The sequence below is a fragment of the Vicugna pacos genome, chromosome 19 (assembly GCF_048564905.1).
Source record: "Vicugna pacos chromosome 19, VicPac4, whole genome shotgun sequence".
NCBI classification, from domain to species: domain Eukaryota; kingdom Metazoa; phylum Chordata; class Mammalia; order Artiodactyla; family Camelidae; genus Vicugna; species Vicugna pacos.
Window position 1 is genome coordinate 36,289,400 of NC_133005.1, and position 26,554 is coordinate 36,315,953.

General features: G+C 40.7%; 1 protein-coding gene across 6 annotated transcripts in view; it reads right to left on the bottom strand.

The window, feature by feature from the left end:
* Positions 1-1,658: 1,658 nt before the first annotated feature.
* Positions 1,659-26,554, bottom strand: part of STAU1 (staufen double-stranded RNA binding protein 1) — a 49,425-nt gene continuing 24,529 nt past the window's right edge. For 4 of the 6 annotated variants that reach the window (XM_072944366.1, XM_072944364.1, XM_072944362.1 and 1 more), the window contains 9 exons: positions 17,427-17,525; positions 10,691-10,921; positions 9,359-9,502; positions 7,385-7,531; positions 5,997-6,072; positions 5,458-5,777; positions 4,717-4,839; positions 3,860-3,945; positions 1,659-3,190 (listed from right to left, as the gene is read on the bottom strand). In XM_072944366.1, coding sequence (XP_072800467.1) covers positions 3,175-3,190; positions 3,860-3,945; positions 4,717-4,839; positions 5,458-5,777; positions 5,997-6,072; positions 7,385-7,531; positions 9,359-9,502; positions 10,691-10,921; positions 17,427-17,525 — 1,242 coding nt within the window. In that variant the 3' untranslated portion in view covers positions 1,659-3,174. Of the gene's footprint in view, positions 3,191-3,760; positions 3,946-4,716; positions 4,840-5,457; positions 5,778-5,996; positions 6,073-7,384; positions 7,532-9,358; positions 9,503-10,690; positions 10,922-17,426; positions 17,526-26,554 lie in introns of those variants that run through there. The other 2 variants (XM_072944363.1, XM_072944365.1) reach the window with 2 other exon arrangements.

The following is a 26,554-nucleotide window of genomic DNA, read 5'->3' on the forward strand; positions in this document are numbered from 1 at the left end:
CAGTTCACACTCCCCTGGTTTAAGAAGGCCTTTAAAAATAATCCCCCCAAAACAAAACAACAAAAAAACAAAACCCAACTGTGGGGAAATCATCTTTACTCATTAAAATCTTGTGATTTAAGAGGAAATTAACAAAATCGTGACCTAATGTCAGTGCACCTGTTGTGCGGTGATCAAGTCCCAGGTCTGTCTATCCCAAGGACCCCAGGGGCTGCTCTAACTTTGAGGATCGATGCTCCACAAATCCTCAGACCCACCAGTCTTACTGTGGTTGATGACTTGCAGCTCCTTTGTTTATTTCAGACCTGCCTCTCAGGCGCCTTCCTGTCTGCTTTTCTGCCTGTAGTCTGGAAACCAAGACTGCATATACTGTCTAAACGGCTGAAGTACCTAGTTTTGACTCAAAGGTTCTTGCAACTCTTAGAGATCACGTTGGGATAAAACAGCACAAACTTTTGATTCCCAAGCAGCTCTCAGAGCACAGAGACAGCAGAGATCATGCAGGTGAGTGAGTCCTCAGCAGGCGATGACAGCTACAGGGCCTTCCCAGAGGCAAGGCTGGTCTGAGAGTTTACAATGTAAGAACAGTCAAGGACAACCCATCTGGACAGCCTTCCAAAGCAACCAGAGCTATATACCACCTTAAAAAAAAAACCTCTTGTCCTAACAATATCCCAGACATTAACAGAAAACTGTCCCTTTTTGGAGTGCTGTCAGTGAGGGCCCACTGGAAACCAACAACTAGAAGTTGTGAGTTACTTCTGAGAATGCCCTTCCCTTCTTCCCTTCCCAGTGTGGAGGGCCGCTGTTGAACGGGAGGCTAGGAGGGAAGAGCTGGGTGGAGGCAGCACGCCCCCAGCAGACAGCTAACATCACAGGGCACGAGTGGCAAGTGGAGGAGGTGGCAGGCAAGGCTGGGAGACTGGCTACAATCTCGGTGTTGGAGAAGGTGCTAAAAAAACGCAGGGGGGAAGGCTGGAGGAACCCTGAGGTGCCGGAGGTATCAGTACAAACGCATGGCTTGTAAGTAGATACACAAACAGATGTTTGTACCCATCCATACACTCAGATGTGTGTCCCAGCCATCTGGGGGCCTAGAAATAGCACCCCAGGAGCCATGAGCTCTCAGAGCGCTCAGATCTGTTTCTAAATGTGATCTGTCACTAGCGGGGATCAAGGCTCCTTGGAGAAATGCTGAATTCAGGGCTGGAAAGGGAAGATGCCTGCCTTCCTTTCACTGCCTTTATCCCTGCCATGCTGAGTCCCCTATGACCCTTCAGCGTCTCGTATAACCTCTGGTCACTTGCAGTTATTCTTGCAGTCCAATTCAGAGGCTCGTGTCACAGTGAACAACCCTGATGAGTATCTTCTAAAATTTAAAACCAGAAAACCACCAGCCCACTCACTCCTCAGCCAGGCTAGTATACAATGCCTCATCTTTACTCCAGGCCCAAGCGTGCCTGAAGGAAGTCACCAGCAAGCCTCCCTCTTCCTCTTGGGTCATTCCCTCAGGTGACAAGGTCAGGTTCAGAGAGAGGCCCTCCCTTCACCTGGGCACCCACACACCTCTCACTGCCAGCAGTGCCTCCACGCCATGCTTCCACAACTCACTCACATCTTCCCTTACTTGGTTAATTACTGCTCAACAGGACCAAAAATTCATTAGTAGCTGTTTATTGATCAATGGTTTGATATAAAGTTATTTCAGATCTTCAGAATTTTGCCCAAATGGAATCACAAGCATTACAAAGTTTTTTCCTTGAAAATAAAAAAAGGGTAGGGGCAGGCTGGGAGGGACCAACCTAGCAGTAGTGGCATTTGAGAATAAATTAACAAAAAAAAATTTAGTATTACCATTTATTGGTGACAAACACTAAGTTTTACTTACATTCCATGGGGAGAAAAAATTCCAGAGTAAACGATGAATCAAAGCAGTACTTAACTTGCAAGGCTACCGTGCTTTTCATCTGGACCATATGCAGGACCTTGCTGCACACATTTCTGTGCACAGCAACACGACATCAAAAGCAACACAGTTATAGAGATAAACATGGGTCATTCTTTTCAGCCCTACATGGAGATGTAATCAACAGTGTAAAGCACTCAGGGAAAATCAATCTGCAACTGAGCATGGGCTACATGGAGATCATATCCCGTAGTGTAGCTGTGTCCTTGAGTCTTATGTATGTACACACAATTTTTTAATAATCTTTAAAACAAAGATCAAAGTTCATTTGTTTAAGTCCTGTTGCATTAACAAAAATAAAATAGAAAAGGAACCAAATGATCATTTAAAGTTTAAAATTCCTAAACTGTCCAATTTACACAACTGTAGGAGACTTCATCAAGGGTTCCTGAGAAGTCCAGGACTGTGTCAGCTAAACCAGAGGGCACACAATCTGCATCAGTGAATGGTCCTGGGTTAGTCCAATGAAATAAAGATGTATAACCACATGTACATGGATATGATCTTTGCCGGTTAGATTACTGATAAAGTCAGTCTCAGACAAGTTTCTAAACTGTGCTATGTAACTAGATACAATTGAGAAATTCTCAAATAAAAATTTATATAGTGTCGTTTCAATCAAAAGGAAATAATGAAACTAAGAATACATATCTCTTTTGGAAGAGAGCAGTGGTGACGGTGTGGGCACCGCGGGAGGTGGCGGGCCAGAGCACGCTACAGATGTCAGCTAGCGCTGAGTAGGAAGCATATGATTTTCTCTGGTGCTTTCAGCTCTTTCCAGCGTGGGTGTCCAGGGTTTGTCCCAATGTGTTCGAGTGAGCCAGTTGGAGAAGGGGTCGTGCTTTCTGTTTCTTCTTTCACACAGCAAGAAAACAAACAAACAAACAAACACACACCCAAAAACAAACAAAAAACCCACCAAAACCAAGCACTGGGGTGCCTGGGGCATGGCCCTGCTGGTTTCCCAATGGACCAGGGCTGCCTGGCAGGCCCGCCCTGCCCCCTGAAGCTGCTGCTGTGTTGAGGGGAAAACCATAGCCACGCCGCCTCCATGTGTGCCTGCCGTCTTCACCACTGCTGTCTCCCGTCCTTTACCCATCGTGTCTCTCAGCCCACTGGAGGTATCAGAAATTCCAAACTTTCAAAGCAGTTTCAGTATTTTCAGTATATATGTTGGGATTTTATAATGGTTCATGGCCAGATAGGATTCAGCACCTCCCACACCTTTAAGGAAGAAAAAAAAAAAATGATCCAAGTTTTGAAATTAAAGAGAATTAAGCAATGTTAATAATGAAATTAGCAGGGGGGAGGGGGTATAGCTCAGTGGCAGAGTATATGCTTAGCATGCACAAGGGTCCTGGGTTCAATCTCCAGTACCTCCATTAAAAAAAAAAAAAAAAGAAATTAGCAACATTGAGAAGTCAGGCCCCAGTTTATGATAACTGGATTAAAGTTTTCCCAGGATATACTATCAAGTGAAAAAAGAAAAGAATGTGTATAGTGTGCTATCTCTAGGGGGAAAAGGAAGAGAATAAGGAAAGAAATATATTTGCATAAAGAAACATATAAGAAGGGTATGTAAGAAACTGATGAAAATGTCATCTCTGGGTGGAGACAGAGTGACATGGGTGGGAACCGCATGAGGGCCAGATCAACCACTGTGTGTGTACACCATTTAAAATAATGTTGACTTCTGAACCATGTGAATGTATTATCTATTCAAAAACTTTTTTTTAAAAAAGTAGAGATCTCTACTCAAAACTTGAAAACCTTTTAGTGGAAAGGGACGGAAAGTGACTTAGACAAATGTTTTACTACTAAGTTGAGCAGACAATTTGAATTTATTGCAAATGAGGAACAGAACTGCCTTTCCATGTAAATCAGCTCACTCACACAGACATTGGTCCATTTCCTGTTCTTGGCATCTCTGTATTTTGTTGGTCCAACTCAGACAGCAACTTTAAAATGTTCAGTGCAGCCTAGCAGGAATGAAAAGGAAAGTCATTTGACGACCACTGCTCAGGACCACAGCTTGAAACACTGAATGGGAAGGCGAGGGATTCTCCTACTGCCCAATAAAACAGGTGGCCCCACTAAATAACCCTTCCATGTTTGAATTTTCACTTAAAAATACAAATTTTTAAAAGTTACCAATTATTACCTCACTGAATCACAACCTCTGTTAATTTTATTATATATTGTCTTCAAATATTTTTAACCTTGTGGTCAGCAGACTGTACAATATATTATATCTTGCTTTAAAAAAAAAACCTATCAAGTTTCCTTGTTAGAATACATTACATTCAGTGACATTAACATGACAGATACATTGTATATGTAGATTTTTAACTTATGTAGATTAATCAATTCCTTTTCTCAGTTTTAGTATTTCTTACAAGAATTTCATCTGAACAGAATGCCAAAACAAGGGGCTTTCTACGGCTGCTAGAGCCTGGGACTGCAACTCTTTGTTCTGGTAAGAGATAAACTGAGTACAGTAACTGGAGGAGTTCCAGGATCCAAGTCTATCCCTCAGGTCAGAAAGGGAAGAGGGGAGTGGGGCTGGCCAAAGCCCATGAGCTCTGATAAACAGAATGAGAAATTAAGGCAGTAACCTAAGAAAAAAGGCTTCAGAACTATGAAATCTAAAAAACAATTAACTCGTCTCCAAGCCTTGGAGAGACTCCTTTTCCTCCCTTGCTGAGGCCAGCAACAAGCCGGGGCCAGGCCCACCGCGTGGGGTAACGTACCATATCATGGCAGGACTCCACGTCCTTTCCGATACCGTGGCTGATCAGGGGTGGCTGAGAGGAGCAATTGATAAGAGATACAAATTCGTTCTTGTTGTTTTTGGGGAAGTCTTTGTATTCAACCTACAGAGGAAAAGATAACTGAGGCAGAGGCAGGGAAGCGGGGAGCATGAATGGGACTCGGGTCTGCAGCTCTGGGCCCAGCATCAGGGAGACGACACTTCTTTCTCCCTGGTCTCAGCCTGACGTCTGCACCAACTACTGCTCCACAAGCACGAGAGACTGTCTGAGGGGACTGCTGCTAAAGGGCACTGAGGGCTGCAGGCAGGAGACCAGGGCCCCAGCCTCCAGAATCTTCCAGGAACCTACATGTCTACTCAAAACTCTAGTCTGGAAGAAGCCATGTTCCTTCCTACCAGGCAGAAAGAGCCAACACAATGAATCGGTTCTCACTTAAAAGTCTAAATGTGTAACTATCACTGGATTACAGGCTTTGTTGTTATGGTTGGCCTGGATTTTTAAATTTCTATTATCCAAGGTTGAGGATTTTCTCTTACTATACAGGCATCTAATACTTTCCAAGCCTCCCCTCTCCTCCTCAGGACCACCCTTTACCATGCTTCCGCCAACCATCCCCTTAGACAAAGAACTTGGTCTAAAAAACAACACACTTAGTTCTGAAAGAAACCCAGAGGTAACCGCACTAAGGTACAGACCACACAGCTCTGACCCAACAGTTACCTGGAATCCCTGGACTCTGGAAAGATAGTCCAGCTGCTCAGAGGGTCTTGTGAGAGGTCCATGGGGTACGTGGCCTGAAGAGATGTTATTCTTTAAAATGGTCTCGGCTGTAGGCGAGGTGCCCCCATACAACAATTCACGGGCTATCATGGCAGTTACCGTGGCCTTGGCAGGATTTGGAGCTACCCTGGTGAAATCTTTGGTGTGATGTCCTTGACTGACTCCTACGGCCTGGGCAACCTCGGGCACCATGGGAAGAATTCCAGCAGGCAGCTGTTGATGACTAAGGTAAGGCATCCTAAACTCATCCTCTTTACTGCCTGGGGAGGGACACACAGACAAATTAACACACGTCCATACATGCTGCCTGGAAAGACGCTCTACAACCCAACGCTGGCCCTCCCTCGGCACACACAACGGCACAGGGATGACGCAGAGCCGAACACTGCACACTCACTCACTGGGTGTCTGCTATTTCCAGGAACCACACAAATCCCAGAATCACATTCAGATCAAGACAATATTAACATCACACTTACTAGTCCCATTTTCATCCCCAGAGCCAGGTTCAAAAAAGGTTACTTTTCTTCCATCCCCTGGTTTCTTTATGGGTGTCTTAAAAAAAAAAAAAAGGCCATGAGCATAAATCAAACTGTTGGAAAATTCATTCCCACTGTCCAAAACTACACAAACTCCAACCAACATTAATCTTGGTTTTAAACTTTTGAAAAATGAGGGAAATCAGCCAAAAAGCCCTCCACCAAAGCCCCACCACTGGTTTGCTTGTGCTGCTCAATGTGCCCAATGGCAGAGCCACCTGCTTTCTCCAAGGTACACTCTCAGCCACAGCAGCCTGTGCACAGAGGGCATCTCACGAAGGGGTCCCCTGCTCTGTGCTCACGAGCAGAGAGGCGAACATTTAACCAGAAGGAGCCAGAAGATGTTAAGTTGATAGAGCTGACCAAGAAAGAAACCTTTAGGTTGAAGTTAAACAGTTGAATAAACAAAGGACATTTCCTGAAGCAAATGTCCAACTAAAAGATAAGGTGACATATCCAAAGATAATGTAGGGGAAATGCTACTAGATAAATATTTTGCCAAACACAGGATCTCTTTTCTGAGAAGGTGAAGGTGCCTATGATGTTCTCAAGACTTTGGAATGAAAAATCTGAAAGCCAAGTCCAGGATCTCTGCAGATTCTGTGATAAGAGTGCTTGGGACCCCGGTTATTAGTATTAACCATGTGGCCACAGCTGATGACATTTCTCTTTGCTAACACGACTGGCAGACATGAATGAATCAGGCCTGGCATTTTCAAGTTTGTCCTGAAAGGACCACCCAGTAACTGAAGACAGGGTCAGCCAAGGCTTTCACGGAGGGTACCGCTTCCCAATCTTCGCAGAAATGCAATTTTCAATATGGGATTATTTTTAGCTAATGTTCAGTTCATAAAGAAAAAGAAATCCCAAATCTAAACTATTTGGCCCTGACTCTAGTATCACACTGTCTCAGTGTCCCAGAAGAGCCTACTCCACAACTAACAGAAGCCGAGGATTGTTGAATCTTTTATACAGGCTTCGCTCTAAGAGTACAAGTGATAGAACCACACACACATTACTTTCAAGCCCAATTACTCATCATCCCACAAACAGGGAAGAGAAAGCTGCCCTCCAGCAAAGCATCCCAGGCCACAAAGATACTGAAACAGTAAGGACTTAACCCCGAGCCATGCTTGGAGCCATGGACATGCAACTCCCCTTCTGACCACATTGTAAGGACCCACTGCTCAGCAGGGCTGCGTTACTGCCAGGAGGATGAAGGAAGTCTTGCCCTGAAGCTCAGCCCTGGAGGAGCCAGGGCCCCTTGTATGAGGCAAGAAGGTCATCCTGCAATTAGAGAGCAAGGACACAGAGCCCCCCGCAGTCACCTTCTCCTCTGATTTGAGGGCTGGTTTGGTGGGCTGGGCCTGCGGGACTTTGAAACCAAGGATCTCCAGCATGTTCTCGGCTGCATTGCGTTTGGCCACTTTCTTATTGGTGCCTGATCCTTCTGCGGTGTGGTTTCCCACCTTTACCTGCATACAAAAGGCAGGACTCAGAACAGTTCTTAAGTCTTCAGAATAAAGACTGCTTGGGAACTGACAGGCTGGCAAAAAAAACCCAGAATGGTAGAAAGCTGGATAGCTTAACAGCGGTGCCCTGGAGCTGGTTTGCACCAGCCTGAGAGAGCCCATTGTGAAACATTCAGGACTTTGGAGAGCTGGTTGTTAAAGTCAGCCATTATCAAACATTAAATTATATGAGCTTATAATTAAATTATTTTAATAAACAAGAGGTAATTAACACATGAAACTCATCACTTCCTACCTGGACTCTACAATTATCTGTGCTTTTGAGGTTTTTAATAGTATCAGTTGTTAAGTGTATGGCGTCAACATGCTGCTAGATGTCTCTTTCCAACTCTGTCATCAGAGCTATAGTGGGAGTATTTACACCACAGAAATCTGCAAATACTACATATCAAGGATGAAGTTTTTTCTGTTGATTGTCTATTCTTAGACTTAAGCGATAGAGAAAAAGCTAATGCAAATAAACTTTAAAAGTGTTTTCAAGTCGGCAGCCATGATGACACTGTAACCAGTACAAAAAAACTAAAGCTTCCAGTCTTCGAAAATTACTCTCTGATTCAGCAGAGGAGTCATTCATACCGTTTAAACGAATGAGGTTCTGACATGTCTTTGTTGTTTTACTTATTTGTTAATATAAACAAAAATGTCAACCAGTACTCATGCTAGAACCACACTCGTTTGACAATGACATGAGCAAACCTCCTTGCTGAACTGGAGAGGAATAAAGCAGTCACATCACACTGCCATCCATGATTGTCACACTGAAGTTATAGATGTTTAAAATTTACAATAAAGAGTATTTATTTATAGTAAAATACAATAATAATAATGAGTATTATTTACAAACTGTGAGCTATATTTCTTTCCTATCAGTAAAATCTATAACATACACATATGTAAGTATAATATGTATGCATATATGCGTACAGATCGCCACACACATCTTCCTCCCATCATACCGCCTCCCCTCAGAGTCGGCTATTAAACATATTCTAGCACACGTCACTGCTTACAGTCCCCTTCCAAGCTGGTCTTGACCACAGACTGAAACCAAAAGCCCTGTATGACGTAAGAGAGTTAAGGAAACCTTTCCTGGCCTGTCAAGATGGGACTGGCGTTGAATCATCCTAACCTGGCATCCACCAGCCATGTAATCTGGGCAAATTACTGAGCCTCTCGGCAAGCTACAGTTTTCTCCTGTACAGTGGAAGGGTCATCACTGTTCTTGCCCTCTGACTGGGTAGGTGAAGCACACCAGGCTGTCGGTGCTTTATAAGTTGTCAACCGCTCACTACACAGGGTTTAATAAACCAAGTGCAAGGAGAAACACTGTACATATCTGAAGTGTAATCCCAATGTGAGGAGGAGCCAACCCCAGACTCCAGATTCTACAGAAGGATCAGGGGGAACAGGAAAAGATCTTTCATATAATTTATAAAACCTATCTTCTGAGAAGAACAATATAAAGCTTCAAGAAGTAACAAAGAAAAAAAAAAGTCGTCCACGGTTCTACTCCTCAGCACTCCTCTAACCGGGCGCAGTGTGTCTGAGCTCCTACGTGTTGATACTGCGGCCTCTGTGGTGCGCAGACAAGCACATGTTTTAAGGCACTGAATTACTGCAAATGATGTGGTCTTAATAACAGTAATGTTCGGTGGAAGGGAGCAGCCCACTAGCCCTAGCCTCCTGGGGAAGGTGTCCAGCCCCTGGACCTCGGCAGGCCCTGGACCTCATGTGGTCAGAGAACAGCCGCCCACAAGCCGGCTGACCCACCTGCATCACAAACTCCCTGCGGCGTGGGAGGCCTCGCTCGGTGAGGAGCAGGTACTCTGGCTCCTTCTCCTTCTTCGCCTGCTGGATCTGGGCCAGTCTGCTAATTGGGTTCATCCCCTGGCCATATTCTGGGCTGCTCTGTAGCTGAGGAACAATTAATGTAGAAACCATATACCCCGTTAGTTACAGAAAAGACCTTGCCAATTCACAGACCAAGACATGACAGTTGATTACTTGCATGCTGATCTAATGGCTCAAAATTAATCAGATCTTTTTTTAAACCTTTTAAAATTGGAAGATGCGTAATGATTTTCTATGACTGAGATGATTTTAAGATCTTCTTAGCAAACCAACACCAACATTCACTATGTTGTAGGCAAGCATCAACGTAATGTCTGCCTTGTAACAGTGAATTTCAACATACGATAATAAATGAAGAGGCAGAAAAAAATACATTCTTCCTAAAACTTCCCAAAAGTCTGTATTATAATGTTGGGTTCCCAGCTTTCTGGACAATGATTCAAAAACCAGAAATCATTAAAAGAAAAAAAATTCAAGCTGACGCCATGTGGAAAGAACCTAAGAATCCCACAGTTACTTCCTGGTGGCCACCTTTAGCGCCAACGAATCCTCACCCGCTCACCGATAAGGAGTGACTTCCCGGATATGTTAAGTGGAAAAAGGAAACTGCAAAAGTATGCTAGCTTTCATATGTACAGAATGCTAATTCGTGTGTAAGAAAAAATGTGGATTGTGATAGAGCATAAAACTATATTGACAATTCTAACTTTACAGATCGTAGTGTTCATAAATGTCTCCAAATGGACCCATCCCTTACGTGGGAGGGTGGGGGGTAATATAATTTTTTGATAGGTCCACTAGCATGACTCAAAAACCCAGAAGAGTAAGAGAGCATGTGGTGCAACGTCTCACTCCTCTGCTGCCCCTGACATCTCTCCGAGGCCCAGGAACCCCTGCATGCTCAGAGCCGTGCGGCAGACAATGACACAGAAGCAGCACGATTCAACTGCTCCCCCCAGAGGCGGGCAGTGCGGCTGCTGACACGCAGCTCCTCCCTGTGATCACAGGGCTGCGAGGACACCCTCATCCAGACGTATGTGGCCGCCCTCAGGGGCCTCCACTGAACCCAGTGCAGGGTCCCTGTCGTTGCCTAACCTGGGGCTCCAGTGGCAGCAACACACGGTGGCCCCTGTAAAGGCTCTCCCGGGCCCGGCGTGGGCGTGCTAGCTCCCGATCTCCTTCACCAGCCTTCTCAACTCCCACCTGTCTTCGGGCAATGAAAACGCCCTCTTCGTTCAGAAGTGTTCTTACCCTGACTATGGATTTTGTTTTCTTTTTGATTCTGGGCTTCACTCGCTCAACTGTAGGCAGGGGCGGTAATTTCTTCAGCTCCTCAAGAACAGCTATAGCAGCGTTTTTCTTTGAAATCTTCTTGCTCTTCCCTTCACCTTCCCCCACAAACTCCCCAACCGACACCTTGGTCACAAAGCTCTTCATGTGGGGTGGGCCACTCTCCCGGGCAACCTGTTTCAGAGGGAAAGACTGAGTGAAAGCGTGACAGACACTTACTACCAGCTGCAAGGCACACTGCTTAGCACACCGCTCCACATGAAACACAGGAGAAGGGGAACTAAGGACAAGACCCATTAATGTTCTTAGGTCTGACAGGTCCAAAACAGTTAGGAATGGAACAGGGAAGCATTTTTTACTCCCACCCACCCAGGGTTACAGACTGTCTTGAGTTTAGTGTGCTCGCCTGCAAACGGCAGAAAGGACACTGGCCCAGCAAAGCCCAGGAATGAATGTAGCACAAAGAGTTCAAGTTTAGTATTTGCTCTGAGCCTCCAGCCAAGATTGAGCTTATTAAATGCTGGCTGCTTTGCAGCTGTAAAAAGAAATGAAAAATCTCCAAGTTTAAAGTGATTTTCAGCACATAGTAAGTCTAAACAGCAAACTGCAAAAGAGTAGATATGGTACCTTAACTTCTCGGTACAAAAAAAAGAGGGGGAGGTTTATATCTATGTAAACATATACACACATACAAATAGATGTGTGTTTATATGCTTATTTTTACAAAAAAAAAAAAACTCAGGATAAAGCAGAAACCAGTGGAATTAGTTTCCTACAACAAGTGGGAGAGACTGGGGTAGAGAAGGGACAAGATGACACTTCTGAATATATCTTTTTGTGTACTTTTGGCTTTTAGAAACATCTGGTGTTACATATAACTAAAAATATAAAAATACGTTGACTAGGATGGGAAAAAACACTGAACAGAACTCTAACTACATATTAAAGTGATTATATAATCACACAGAAGGAAAATAAAAATCAAATCTAACCTACATTAGCCAAGACACCCTTGAAAAGAACAACTAAGTAAACAGACTTACACTGTCAGATTTCAAAGTTTCCTGTAAAGTTATAGCAACTACAACATGATGGTATTATTTAAGGAAAAACCAACAGATCAATAAAACAGAAGGGAATGCAGAAATAGACCTGTGCTAGGCGGTCTCTTGATTTCTAGCAAACACACCAAAACAAAGCCAACGTCTTTCTTTTTCAAAAATGACATGAGAGCAACCAGATAACCCTGAAGAGGATTAAGGGCCAGAAGCCCTGAAGGGCTGGGCTGCTGCTCACTGTAGAAGACAATAAAAACACTTTCCAGCCTCACTCAGGGCGCCTCATCCTTAATCCCAAGGGAAAAACTAAAGATCTCAAACTCAACCAAAACCAAAAATTAACTGAAGCTGTAACACAGACCTAAATATAAAAGTTAAAGCTTTCAGAAGAAAACATAGGAGAAAACCTCACGACTATGAGGTTGGCAAAGAGTTCTTGAACACAAAAAGCACAAACCATAAAATAAAATTAGAATTCCTCAAAGTTAAACACCGTTCACTAAAAGAACATTTAAAAAATAAAAAAGGGAACCCACAGAATGGGAGAGAATATTTGCAATATATGTACCAAAGGAATTATATCCAGAACATTTAAGGAACTCCTAACAACTACTCAATTAAAAAAACTACTTTAACAGCTACTTTTGGCAAGGACATGGAACAAGCGGTGGGGGTAAAAGCTAGTACAATCACTTTGGGAAAGCTTGACAGTTTTTATAAACATCTATCCTTTGACTTAGCCATGCTGAGTGCACACAGGTAACCAAGAAGATTTTGCAGTTTTATTCCTAATAGTTCCTACCTATCCACCGTCCATCAAGAGGACAGTGGATAAATTAGTTTTACATTCATACACCGGAATACCACCCAGCATTTAACTACTGATACACATGGATGAGCCTTGCAAACATTCTGTTGAGGATAAGAAACAACACCAAACAGTCTACATTGTATCATTCCATTTATATGAAGTCTAACGACAAAGAAAATGAATCTACAGTGACTGCAGAAAGCAGCTTCTTCTGGGTGGAAAAGGACACAGGGACTTCTGGAAGTTATGATAACGTTCTATATCTTGATCTGGGTGGTGAACCATGGGTTTTTACACATGTTAAAATTAAGTGGGCTGTGCACTTAAGATATGTACATTTTACTGTATAAGAGACTGTTAAGCATAGGGAAAAATATCCAAGTAAGTTTGGAAAACAATTCTTTGAAGATATAATGGTAAAAAGAATTGCAAAAGTGACTCAGACTTTACTTGGTAGGTCTGTTGTTGAAAGTATGGGTAAATATATTGATGTTGTTGGGAGCCAGATTCTCATGATGGGAAAAAGAAGATCCAAACATGGAACAAGGAAACAGAGAGGAAGAACTTTGTGATGAGGGATTGAAATCGGAGGCATAAACTTGTGATTTTAAAAACAAGACACCCATTTCCTAGCACTACCTGCTTAACAGGGTCTAGAAGCAATGACTCTCCAGCAGCAGCAAGCACCCCTCCATCCTCATCTTGGCCTCCACACTCCACTCTCTATCAAAGGGAACCAGGGTTCCTTGGAGGAACAGCCAAGATCATTTCTATTAGAATTTCTATTTCCATCAGAGTCAAAGCTAGAGCAGGGCAAGTTCAAAGTAAGGCTAAAAACACTGCTGAACCAGAAAATAAGAAAGTTCTCAAAATCTGAAGAGGGAAGTTGAGAACAAGGAGGCAGGGAAATTAGATACCCACACACATACACAAGCAAGAAGAAAAGAAAAAGAATCTTGACTCTTACCACATAGTATATATGAAAACTGTAACTCAAAATGAATTAATAAACCTAAATTTAAGAGCTAAAACTGTAAAACTTCTAGAAGAAAACAAAGGAGTAACCTTAGGTTAAGCAAAAGTAACTTAGGACACAAACACCATAAGCCATAAACTAAAAATCTGACAAACAAGACCTCTCCAAAATTAATTATTTCTCCTCTTTGGAAGATATGGTTTAAAAATGAATAGACAAGCCACAGACCATGAGAAAATATTTGGAAAATACGTATCTCATAAAAGAACTGTGTTTAGAATATATTAAGAACCCTCAAAACTCAATAATGAACAGATAACTCAACTAAAAAACTGACGTAAGATATGAACAGATACTTCTCCCAAGATGTACAGATGGTAAATAAGCATATGAAAAGATGCTCACTATCACTAGTCTTCATGGAGATGCAAATTAAAACCACAAGTTACTACACACATTGACTAGAATGACTAAAATTTTTAAAACTGACAATACTAAGTGTTGAAGAGGATGTAGAGCAACTAAAACTCTCATACATTGCTAGTGGGAAGGTACAATGAGACAACCAGTTTAGAAAACACACTGGCAGCTTCCTATAAAGATATAAAGTTCAAAAGTTAAAAGATACATTTACTACACAACACAGCAAATCAACTTCCAAGTATTTCCCCAAGGGAAATGAAAACATGGTATACAAATATATGTACGTATTTATGGTAGCTTTATTTATAATCACCAGCAACTAGAAACCACCCAAATGCTCTTCAGCTGGTAATGGATGAATAAGTTGTGGAATGTCCATATAATTAAATACTACTCAAAAATGTTTTTAAAATGAACTCCTCATACATGCAGCATAATGACTCAAAATCTGCATTAAGTTAAAGAAGCCACACAAAAAGCAACAGACTCTATAATTCCATGTATGTGATATTCTGAAAAAGGCAAAACTGTAGGGACAGACATCAGATGAATGGCTGCCCGAGGCTGAGGATGGAGGAAAGGGATTGACTGCAAGGGGACAAAGTGGTAACTTTACAGGGTGAGAAATGTTCTTTAACTGTGGTGGTGGTTATGCAAATACACCATCAAAACACACTGAACTGTATATTTAAATAGGACAAATTTTAATACTGTACATGAATTATACCTCAAGAAATCTGACCCCTCACCCTGCTTAAAAAAAAAAAACAACAGATAGAAGCATGTCAAAGGACACAGGAGCCAGTCTAAATGGCAATCTGAACATCAAAATGGTTAGCAATAATAATGGAGTTATACTCTGAATGCACCTATACTAATACAAATTAATGTAATATGGAGGGATTTATAGTAGAATGTCAACTTGGACATGCAGAAAATCAACATTTGACATCCACCACAGCAGTAACTGGTGCTAGGAAGAATTATCACATGCTCCCTCCCTAACAATGCTTTCCACGTTCTTGGATCAGACTCAAAAATTAAAAGCAGTCACCCTGATGGATCACTTCAAATTCACAGCCCTATCCTGGTCCCTCAGAAACCATTTTCATTGTCTGCTCACATCACCACCCCACCAATCTCTATCTGCAATTTGACCTAGAATGTATTTAGTGTGATCAAGTCACAACTGCCTCCTGGTGAATGTATCAATCAGCATCACATCTGTTAACTAAAACTACGTATTTTATCAAAAATCAAGCTGTATACAATTTTCTGAAAACCTGTATAAATAGCTCCTGTCTTCTCCTGTTACATATCTAACCCAGTTTTCTATGTGACACATCTTACTATCTGACAAAAAAATAGCTGTTCTATTCATATATTCAATAAATATTTCCTGAGCATCCAATATATGCCAGGGAATCTTCCAGGTGCCAGAGACAGAACTGTGGGGAAAAAATGAAAGCTCTTGCTCAACCTAGTAACAGAAGTTAATAGGAACCTTTGATATTTAAAAGCTATTCAATATAAGTACTCATATTAACAAACTCAATACCACACAAACTGTCATGTTTTAAGTTATTACTCTAAATTATTACTTTCAGTGACAATCACCACCAGAGAGCACTCCCTTTATTTCTTTTGTGACTACTTGACAGCTCCCTGCTATATGTTCCCTATTCCTGAGAACACAAGTTTGAAAGCCAAATCTAAACCTTAAACAAAAGTAGAGGTGGGACAGAAGCAATCCGGTCCCCAAATACCACAGAGCAAAAACATAAAATGGCTCTGATTCCATCAAGGTTCCGTACAGCTCTGCGACTCAGGCACAGCAGCAATTAGTGTGAGCCGGTGACAAGCCTCACAAGGATCTAGGGCCCTGGCCCCGGCGGCCACCTCTGAAACCCTTAGGTGACCCAAGAAGCCAAGTATCTCCCACTCCCACAATCTCTGAACCCCTTCCTCTAATCTTTAAAAATCCATTCTTGTGACACCAATGCCTCAGCAAGAGGGAAAAGAGCATTTCTTCTCTTTCCTGCAACATAGTCTCACAGAGACCTTGTGACTTTGTGGAGTGAAGCTCTCGCCTAGTTCCCACCCAACAACTAACCCTGTCATTCTGTATGTCCCCTGTCTCATCGCTTCCTCAACCCCCACCTGCTACCCTCAATAGAGGGAAAAAGACTGGAAGGGATGGAGGGCCGGGTAAGGGGATGTCAACCATAGGTCCACCTGGTGCTCTGTACTCTGGAAGGCGGATCATATTAACTGGTCTTGCCTGCCAGGGAAGGGCAGGGCAGGGCAGGGATGAGGTGGGGGGATTGCGAGGTGGCCCTGTGATCCAAGTGCAACTGCCATCCCCACCTGTGCCCCATGGCAGGCAGGTGAGCACCGCCAGGTTGTACGTTAGAAGTCATCATCACTCAGCTGACAGACTAAGGACTGAACTCAGGAGCCAATTTAGGGCACTGGCACGTAATAGGAGAAGGCACATATTTTACCAAAGTCAGACGGAATTTGGGAATCACCTGAAACTGCAAAGATGCTACAAAATTAAAGTATTTTACAGGATAATAATTTTCAGGTAGGCTTTTTTAAAAAGAAATAGGCCAAAAGAAGTTCATGAACCACTTAAAATTGTTTTAAGCAGATGTCCCACCTCAAATTACATTTACCTAAAGTAACAAATATGGGAGTTTAAAGCTCTCTGGAAGACTAAACATATGCTCTTTATAACTCTGAAAGACCAAATACCTGATAAAGAAATCTATTAAAACTCAACCTTGCATAACCAAACACAGAAATCAAAGGAAAGGATTTTCAAACTATCTGCAAAAATTAGGGAAACTTTAAAAAAAACTCCCCTTTACCTGCCTAATCTATTTGGACTCACTATGTCTTTGAAGGAAACACAGACCTAATGTATCTTATTTTCCATTTTGAACTAACAACCATTAACTATTTTTAGACCGTAAGGCCTTCAACAACAAATGAAGTTATTAAATGGAAAAACTGGACACTGGACAATGACAAAACCTATGTCTTTTTAACAATTACTCTGACAAGATTTTTAGGGATCACTAAAGGGAGATTCTTAGATATTTTAGGGGTATCAGATGCTTTTGAGGGTATTATGAAGGCAACAGATCCTCCCTCCAGAAGAATACACGTGTGAACATAAACATGACCCCCTTCAGACTATTTCAGGAGGCCCACAGACCTACTGAGGCCATCCATGGACCATCTAGAGATCCACGGCTGCCCTGGGAAGAAATATTGCTTTGCTAAATATAAAATTTCAATCTTAAATTTGAAGGTTCACATATAAGTAATTATCATTCCAATGTTATTCAGGAAAAACACAATTCCCAGGATGAATGCCAACAGTATTTCATAATCGAGAGTCCTACACATAAATAAGCTTACCTCAAAATTCACAGGCAAGTTCCGTTTAAGTGCAATCTCAAACACTTGACTTATTTCAGATTTATTGAGATTTTCTTCTTCTGATTCTCTTCCATTTACCTGAAGGAAGAATAATCATTTACTAGTTAACTCTTGTTAAAGCTGTCAAGGTCCCAGCTGTGATGATAAACCTTAAAAGCACTGAACCTAGGCTTTATGCACTGAGCACCAGGAACAAGGCCACATGTGTACCACGTGTCAGTGAAATTAAAAAGTTAACAGAAAGTGTACTTTCACGGTCAGTTTGTACCTCATAAATCCACCATAAACAATCCACACATTAACTGGCCTTTGGGTATGAATCAACCTAATCATGGTACAGGGAGAGCCACGGCCACTCAGAGAGGGACTCCTGGAGCCCCCTTGAGGACTGGCAAACCACATTTTGGAAAAAGTCCAAGTACAGTCTATGTGGGGCACAGCAAGGACAAATACGTCTCTCCGCCTAGGTGTGCAAGTTTCTTATTTGGACAAAAACTCCCCAGAAGCCACTTTTTAAAAAAAGAGGCAGTGGAACAGTTACAAAACTGCCGTGTGTCTCATCCTTAACTGCTGCTGGATAAAATGCAAGGTGTAAACTAATAAAGTTCCCTGAACAAAAGCTGAGACTCCAGCTTTGTAGCAAGGTTCAGTCCTCCACAGGCTGGGATTAGAGAGAAGCAGAGATCTTTCCTATGCGTGTGGATCACATGGATTCTCTACTGTGCAGCAGTGATAACGTGAGAAACAGCGAAGTGACCCCAAAACATGTCAAGACAGCTCTGTTTTCTTATACTGGAATGCTTTTGTCAAAAAAAAAATTTGTAAAATCTTATTTTCAAGGTTAGAACTATCTGACAGGAACACATGGCTGAAATCCCTGAACAGACAAGGTGTAGCACTATCCAGGATTTTATCTGTTGTGCAATTCCTTAGGTTTATCAGGTAGGTCCTGTACTTCACACAAGATTGATATTTCAATCTGTAATTAAAAGGAAGTTTTTTAAAAGTTAGAAAAATTCTAAGTTAAAAAAAAACATTAATACAACCAAGAATATACTCCTGTACAAGTAAATTTATACCAAACACTGTAATTCTTTCTCTCCTTTCATGATGATGATGTTTTCTTTCTAATCTGGTTTGATTTCACTCGCTGCCTAGTCAAAACTGTTTGCATAGCAATTTCTGGTGGTTTATTAAGCCAAACACACTTTTAGGTTCGTTGTTTAAATTCTAAGGAGAAAGAGGGCCTGTCTTTTTATGAGTGAATCCTGAAAGCCAGAAATCTTCAAGCAAGGTGTTTTAAAGGCTGGAGTTCCACAGAGTTTTGGTTTGACAGTTACTTTTTAAATAGGTTTAAACAAACAAAAAATACTGTATTTTAAAAAGAAAGCATGTTCAACAAATGGTGCTGGGAAAACCAAATATACACACGCACACACAAAATGAAGCTGGACCCTTACCTTGTATCTCATATATAAATTAAGTCAAAACAGACCAAAGACCTAAACACAAGAGCTAGAAGTATAAAACTGAAGAAGAAACTGGGGAAAAACTTCATGACACTGAATTTGGCAATGATTTCTTGGATATGACACCAAAAGTACAGGCAACAAAAGAAAAAAAATAGATAAATTGGTCTTCACCAAAATTTATAACTTTAGTACATTAAAAGACACTATGAAGAGAGTAAAGACAACCCACATAATGGGAGAAAATATTCACAACTCATATATCTGATGAAGAATTAATGTCCAGATAAATAACTCCTACAACTCAACAACAAACAATGCAATTCAAAAACAGGGAAGGGACTTGAATAGACATTTCTCCAAAGAAGATATACAAATGCTCAACATCTCTAATCATAGGGAAATGAAATCAAAATCACAATCATATACCACTTCACACCCATAAGGACAGCCAAAGAAAACAGCAAGTCAAGGATGCAGAGAAACTGAAAAATTTGTACACTGCTGGTGAGAATGTAAAATGGTGTATCCTCTTTGGAGAAAGTGTGGTGGTTCCTCAGTTAAACACAGAAATACAATATGATTCAGCAATTCCTCTGCTAGATATATACTCAAAAGAACTGAAAGGAGGGATTCCAACAGATATTTGTACATCAATGTTCATAGCAACAGCCAAAAGATGATAACCACCCAAATATCTATCAACAAATGAATGGACAGGCAAAATGTGGAATGTTGATACAATGGAATATTAGTCAGCCATTAAAAAGAATAGAATTTTGAAACATGCTACAGCACAGATAAACCTTGAAAATATTATTATAAATGAAATAAACCAGGCACAAAAGACAAATATCCACTTAGATGAGGTATTGAGAATAGGCAAATACAGAGACAGAAGTAAGACAGAGGTTTCCAGGGGACAAATATGAGGGAAGGCAGAGTTATTGTTTAATTTGCACCAAGTTTTTCTGTGGGACAATGAAAACGTTTTGAAAATGGATAGTGGTGCTAGCTGCACAACACTGAGAATATATTTAATGCCACAAGACTGTACACTTAAAAAATGGTTAAAAAGGCAACTTTTATACTTCACCTTAGTTTTTTGAAAAGCAACAAGTGTTTCATATCAAATATTAAACACACTCTAGAGACTGTCAATACATTAACTTCTGCTAACAGATTAACTCATTTTTGTACATAACCAAGTTTCTTGACAGCTGTTTATCTGAAGAGTATCCAGAGATTTTTTTTTAATGAGCTATTTAAAAAATGGTCTATTCTCATGATAAGTAACTGTCAGTGAGAATGTTCTCCTTATGTGCAACCAGAACCAAATTTGGAAATAAACAAGGTGCTGAGGCTGGTAAGACTTCCATTGCCATGAATGTACCCTAATTTTCAACTTTTTTGTTCATTATACCGCTCAATTAGTTTTAACTTTTATTTTTAGTTATGACGCATTTCAAACATACAGAAAATCACAGATAATAACAGGCAACTGTGTTGGATTTAATGAATGCTAGCACTAAGCGATACTGATGTCAGTTTTTTTTTCTTTTATAAGGAAAACAATGAATGCAGCCTTTACTCTCCTTCCCAAGGCAGAGTTAAGTTAACCACTATTTGAAAATGGGACAGTGGGGGGAGGGTATAGTTCAGTGGCAGAGTGCATGCTTAGCATGCACAAGGTCCTGGGTTCAATCCCCAGGACCTCCATTTCAAAACAAGAATTGAAAGAAGAAAAAAATTAAAGAAAACGGGACTTGATCTTTCCCAGCCACAGGGTTTTTTTTAAAATGGACAAAAACAATATGTACTGTAACTCTGTGTTGTGAAAATTCACATAAATCATTCTCACTGATTGCCTTTATAAATATTATAAAACTCAAACTTACACACTTTACTAATGAAATGCTGTATTTCTATTATGCATACTGAAGTTCCACACAAGTCTGATAGAAAATAATAGTCTACTGCTAAATTTCTAAACTCTCAACCAGTGGTTCTCAACCACAGCAGCATTAGAATCACTTGGGAGCTTTCAAGGACAGACACCAGAGCCCTGCTCCAGACAAGTGAACTCAAATTTTTGCAGGTAGGGCCTAAATATCTGTTTTATATACAGTATTTGATTTTTTTTTAAATCCCCAGGTGATTTTACTAGCAACCAGAGTTGAGATTCACTGCTCTAAGACACTGTTTCCAAAGGAATTTCAGAAGGGACAAAGCAGCCACTAAAATAAAAATGCAAAACGGGAAACAAAGATATACATCTATTTGGTAGTGAGATTATGTTGCTCTTATATGTAAACTAATTTTAATATTATCTGAATTGGACACAATGTTGTGATGAGGGAGCAGCAAATAACTCAAAACAAATCCACAAATACCATTCCCAGTGAGATGGGGAAAGTGCAGCCAGCCCTTAGCCTAACCTTCATGAAGTGGGAATTACTGTTAATATCAATCCCACACTGTATGGTTCAGCAATAAAATCTAGGTAACATTTAAAGAAAAGGAAAAACAAAAAACAAACAAAAAAACCACTCTGATCCATGCTTAACCCTCAATATGGCAGGAAAAAAATAGTCATCACCATTTACCATCTGACTTCAAAGGACCCTATTTATTTTTCTACATTTACACTTGCTCTTAGCCAACAGGCTGAGAAGCGATTATTTTTCTATATTTAAAGTCATTTTACAAACATACAGAAAGAATAAAAGGATAACAAGTCATTTCCTTGGAGATTTTAATAAGAAATTAAAATAAGAAATCCAAATGTTTATTTCAGGTTTGTAGTTTGGAAGGAAGGCAAATATACCCAAAATGGGCAAGGTCCTTTAAATGTACCTAACTGATCAGCAGCTGACACATCAAACCTAGAGCACAGCCCCCGGTAACAAGGCCAGATTTCAAATTCATCTCCACAGGTTCTAGCTTATCATGATTCTGATTCTTCTTATACTGCTATTGGCAAAGCACACCCTTTGGAAACTGACACATAACTTTGTTGAAGAGACAACAGCCATCTTCTTTGCTCCATAACTACAAAACGCTTTCATTTCTAGATTTATAAAAGCCAAAAGAAGGATCTAATGATTTTTCTCATTGTTATATCATCAATTTCCTTCCAAAACACACGCCTACTTCTGCATGTGTCCACTTATTTTGTAGACATTAAGTGATAAGGGGGGGGGGATAGCTCAAGTGGTAGAGCACTCGCTTGGCATGCATGAGGTCCTGGATTCAATCCACAGTACCTCCTCCAAGGATAAATAAATAAACCTAATTATCTTCCCCCACCAAAAAAAGAAAAGAAAAGAATTGTTGACTTCAAAAAAAACAAAGTGATAAGAAACTCTGGTGGCCAAACATCATAAAAGATGAAAGGTTGTCGTCACACAAATTTTTTAAAAAAAATCAAAAACATGATGGTCTGGTTCTTGTTGCAAAATACTATGTGGCAAAGTCCTTCCTGCTGAATGACTGACCAGAGAGAACACACATTTCTTTCTTATACATCACAGAAATACATAGTTCACTTGCCAGCTTTTGGGTTTAGGAAAACTTATCTAAGGTATCATCTGAAGATTCCCAGTCTGAGTCACTTCAACACTCAATCTCACCATCATCATTAGACTCTAGTCTGTCTCCGCATTCATCTTCTGATTTGTCTAATAATAAAAATGTCTTCTTCCATCAGTTTTCTTCTCTTTGTCATTACAGATGGAAAAAGAAAAATTCTGAATTTTCACCTGGGTTCAATGAAAGCTAAAAGTAGATTAAAAAGATGGTGTCTCCAGTCTTCTTTTGTATCTTCTTGAAAGATGATGTGATATATTAGGCAATGGAATAAGAACACGAAAGGATGATGCAATAACAACAATTATTTCACTATTGTATCATCCACCCAGGGATTTCATTATTCCATTTTCTTATTATTTTAGTGTTGCTTATTGCGTATTTGGGAATATATGATCAACAGTGCTGAAATGATATATATGCAGGATGACAAGCAGTAATGTTTCAAAACAGGAAAACATTCCATAATGTAAAGATTTATAAAATGGGCCAAAGGACCCACAGGATCATTTTTAGACAGAACAAGTTTTATTTTACATTCAAAAATATGTTTTCTCTTTGTTCTTTTCAAGCCCTCTAAAAAATAATAAAAGTCCTATAATATCAATCCTTACAGAACTAGAAAAACCTCAAAAATAAAAATTGGGTCCAATGGACCATGAAAGTATAATGAAAATTAAAGTCTCCAATTTTTGTCTTAACCCTACTTAAATATGTCCCTGGCTCAAGTGAAAATAAGGACTCACGATCCGAAAGGACTGCATTTATTTATTTTTACAAAAGCAGTATTAAAAACAAAAGACTTCAAACAGTACAATTTTTTAAAAGTCTGTCTTCTATAACTACTACCAAGAGAAAACTACTTTTAAAGCTTGACATAACCTTCAAGATAGAAACTGTGCCCATGCAAACATATACAGATGTAGACAGACAGACAGACAGACAGACAGACACACACACACACACAGCTGGAGCTTTTGTTTACTTAACAAAAACAGAATCACACTATACATGTAACAATAGCTCTGGATCTTGATCTCCCCCATTCAATAGATTATGGGCCTCCGCTGACGTCCATGTATAAAGATCTACCACACTCTAGTACTCCCTCGGTTAGATGTATTTATTTAACTATTTCCCTACTAATGGACCTATTAGGCTACCTCCTGTTTTTCTCTGTTACAGACATTGTAGTCATGACCACCTTACATCTAACAGCTCAGACACTGAATAAGTTATCCTTTATCAGCACAAGCCACAGAATGGAACAGAATGGAATAGAATAGAACAGAAGTGCTTTCCCAACTCAGGACCTTTGCACGAGCTGCTCCCTCTGCTGGGAGTGTACTTCCCCTGCTCTTCTGCTTATCTTCCTCACAGAGGACTTCTCTGAATGGACCATTATTACTCTGACCTAAACAAGACATTCTGTGCTCTCATGATACGTGCTACTTCCATCCTAGCACTCACTGCACTTTCTGATGATATTGATGTTAATGTCAGTCAACTCCATCAATCAAGCTCCACATGGGGAGAGGCAGTGCTGCTGTGTACCTCCAGGGCCTGTCACCAGGGGCCACACCTGTCTTGTAGACAGAAACTGCAGGCTTTATTGGCTACGTTATAGAGAAGATGAACTGATTCACCATACAATCACATGCTCTAAAATTTTCAACAGCAAAATGGACAATCTGTTTAAAATGATAATTTCAATGCTGGCAGGCTGTGGGCAAACAGGCCGCTCACGCCTCATGAGCAGAGGCCTAAAATGGTACCATCTTCTTGGTGGGGAACTTGGCCGTATACATCACCATGCAACTTCACTTCTAGGACTGTGGCTCACAAAAATAATCACAGGCATACACAAAGACAACTACAACAATGTTCTTCACTACCTACGTTATAACAGTTAAAACTATAAACAACCTAATTAACCAAGCCTCTGTTGTTCAAAAAATAAACTGGTATGGGCACACAACGGAACACTTTGCAGCCATTAAAAAGTGCTCAGAAGCATACTGAATCTGAGTCCTCCACAGAATTATAAGTAAATGACATGGTAACATTCGTAATAAGCATTTCAGTGGAAAAAAAGGTGGTTACTGTACAGTATCATTGCATTTTTGTGAAACAGACAGATGCGTGTATTTACTTATACATGCACTGACATCCACCAAAATGTGTGTACTGACTATCTACAAATGGTAAATTTATACATCATTTGTTTTTCTTCTTTTTTTGAGTTTTTAAATTTTTTAGTTCACAGGCATTACTGGTAAGAAAAAAAATTAAAGTTACCTTTAAAAAATGTCTCTCTTGCAGGGGAGGGTATAGCTCAAGTGGTAGAGCATATATGCTTAGCATGCACGAGGTCCTGGATTCAATCCCCAGTACCGCCTCCAAAAATAAATACGTAAACCTAATTTCCTCCCCAACAAACACTTAAAAATTTTTTAAAGTCTCTCTTTACCTCTTGGTGCCCACTCTCCAGGTGGCCTGGTAGACCAGAGGCAGCTCATTTAGGGGGAAAGCCTAGTGTTTCATTTATTACTTCAAAGAAAAAGTCACATCCTAGTTAATGATTCTCGTTTCTGAAGCACTGGCTGAGGCCAGTCTTTGGGCCATTTCTGAAGGGAACTGTCTCTAGTTCAAACCATACAGAACTAGAAAAGGGGCAAAGAGGAGGAAACAAGGGGCATGAGTAATGACCATGTCTCCCAGCCAAGCTCCTTACAGAGGTCAGATGAGCCAAAGAGAGGGTGTCCACTACAGCCTCTGCCCGCAGGCCTGAGCTAAGCAACTGGTCTAGGGAGTGATGGTCAGCTCTGAGCCACTGACAGGCACTTTCCCTTTGCAGCAATACGGGGAGTACATACTTTCAAGGAGGAATCAAAGAGGGGAAAACTGCCTGGGATGCACTGAAAATACTTAGGACCTATGATCCCCAAACCCTAACTGTGCTTTAGAGTTACTCCAAGAGCACACTAAACAGAAAAAAACGCAACGGCCAGACTCCTAGGTCTTGGCTGAGACCAACTGTATTAGACTCGTGTGGGTTGGGCCAAGGAATTTTTTTTTTAAACTTCTTAAGTGCTTCTGAAGCAGACAACCCACATACCAGTGTTCAGCAATAGTTTAACAACTGTTGGCTAGAGGAAACCAAGAAATACCTACTCCATCTGACTCCAATTAGATTAGCACCAAAGTCAAGTCAAAAAATGAAAAGCCTCTAAAAACGACTCAGCTTTCACTACCTTTTGGTGTTTTCACAAATCTCACCACTGAGAGGCTCATCTTTTCAATTCACTAACTTCTCTTCTAAGTTACAGTTCATTGTCTCTTATTTGGTCCTCAGTGGACCGTGGAAACAGATGATCTCTGTTAAAATGCGAGATTACACTGAAGATGGAAATGCACTGTAACAAAAGAAAAACAAAACCCTCCTGGGCGGCCAGCCATGAAGCCACAGAGCATCATCCTAAGCTGAGTCACCCTGGAGGGGAGCGAGATAAAATGGACCTTAGCAAGCACCCAGCCAAGCGGCCACTCAAGTCCATATCTATCATCGCACATTTAGTCAAATGTTCTGTGCAAGATCTTATTCTTTGAGATCTGGTTTCTTGAGGAAGAAAAGTCAAATGCTTCCCAGGGATACATTTAGGAGGCATTTCGTGCTGTGATTAAACAGAACCATGAAATCTCAGTGTTTTCCACTCAGTGGGTTTCTTCTGAACCTCTGGTGAGAAGACTGCTTTACAGACATAGTCACAAATGCTCTGACCCCTCAGTGCATGGAGCAGATTTTCTAAGACCCACATTCCTATTTAGTCACAAAGAGTTAAAATCCTTTACCTATTGTGATAATTTTAAAACACAGCCCCCAAATCCTTTGATACTCCTCTCACTCAGAAGTAGGGTTCTCAACATTGTGAATGTACTAAAAGCCACTGAAACATACAGTTAAGATGGTTAAAAATTGTGAAATTGTTTTTTTTAAAAAGGAACAAAATTATGAAATTATGTTATGTGAAAAAAAGTGAGATTCTGTAT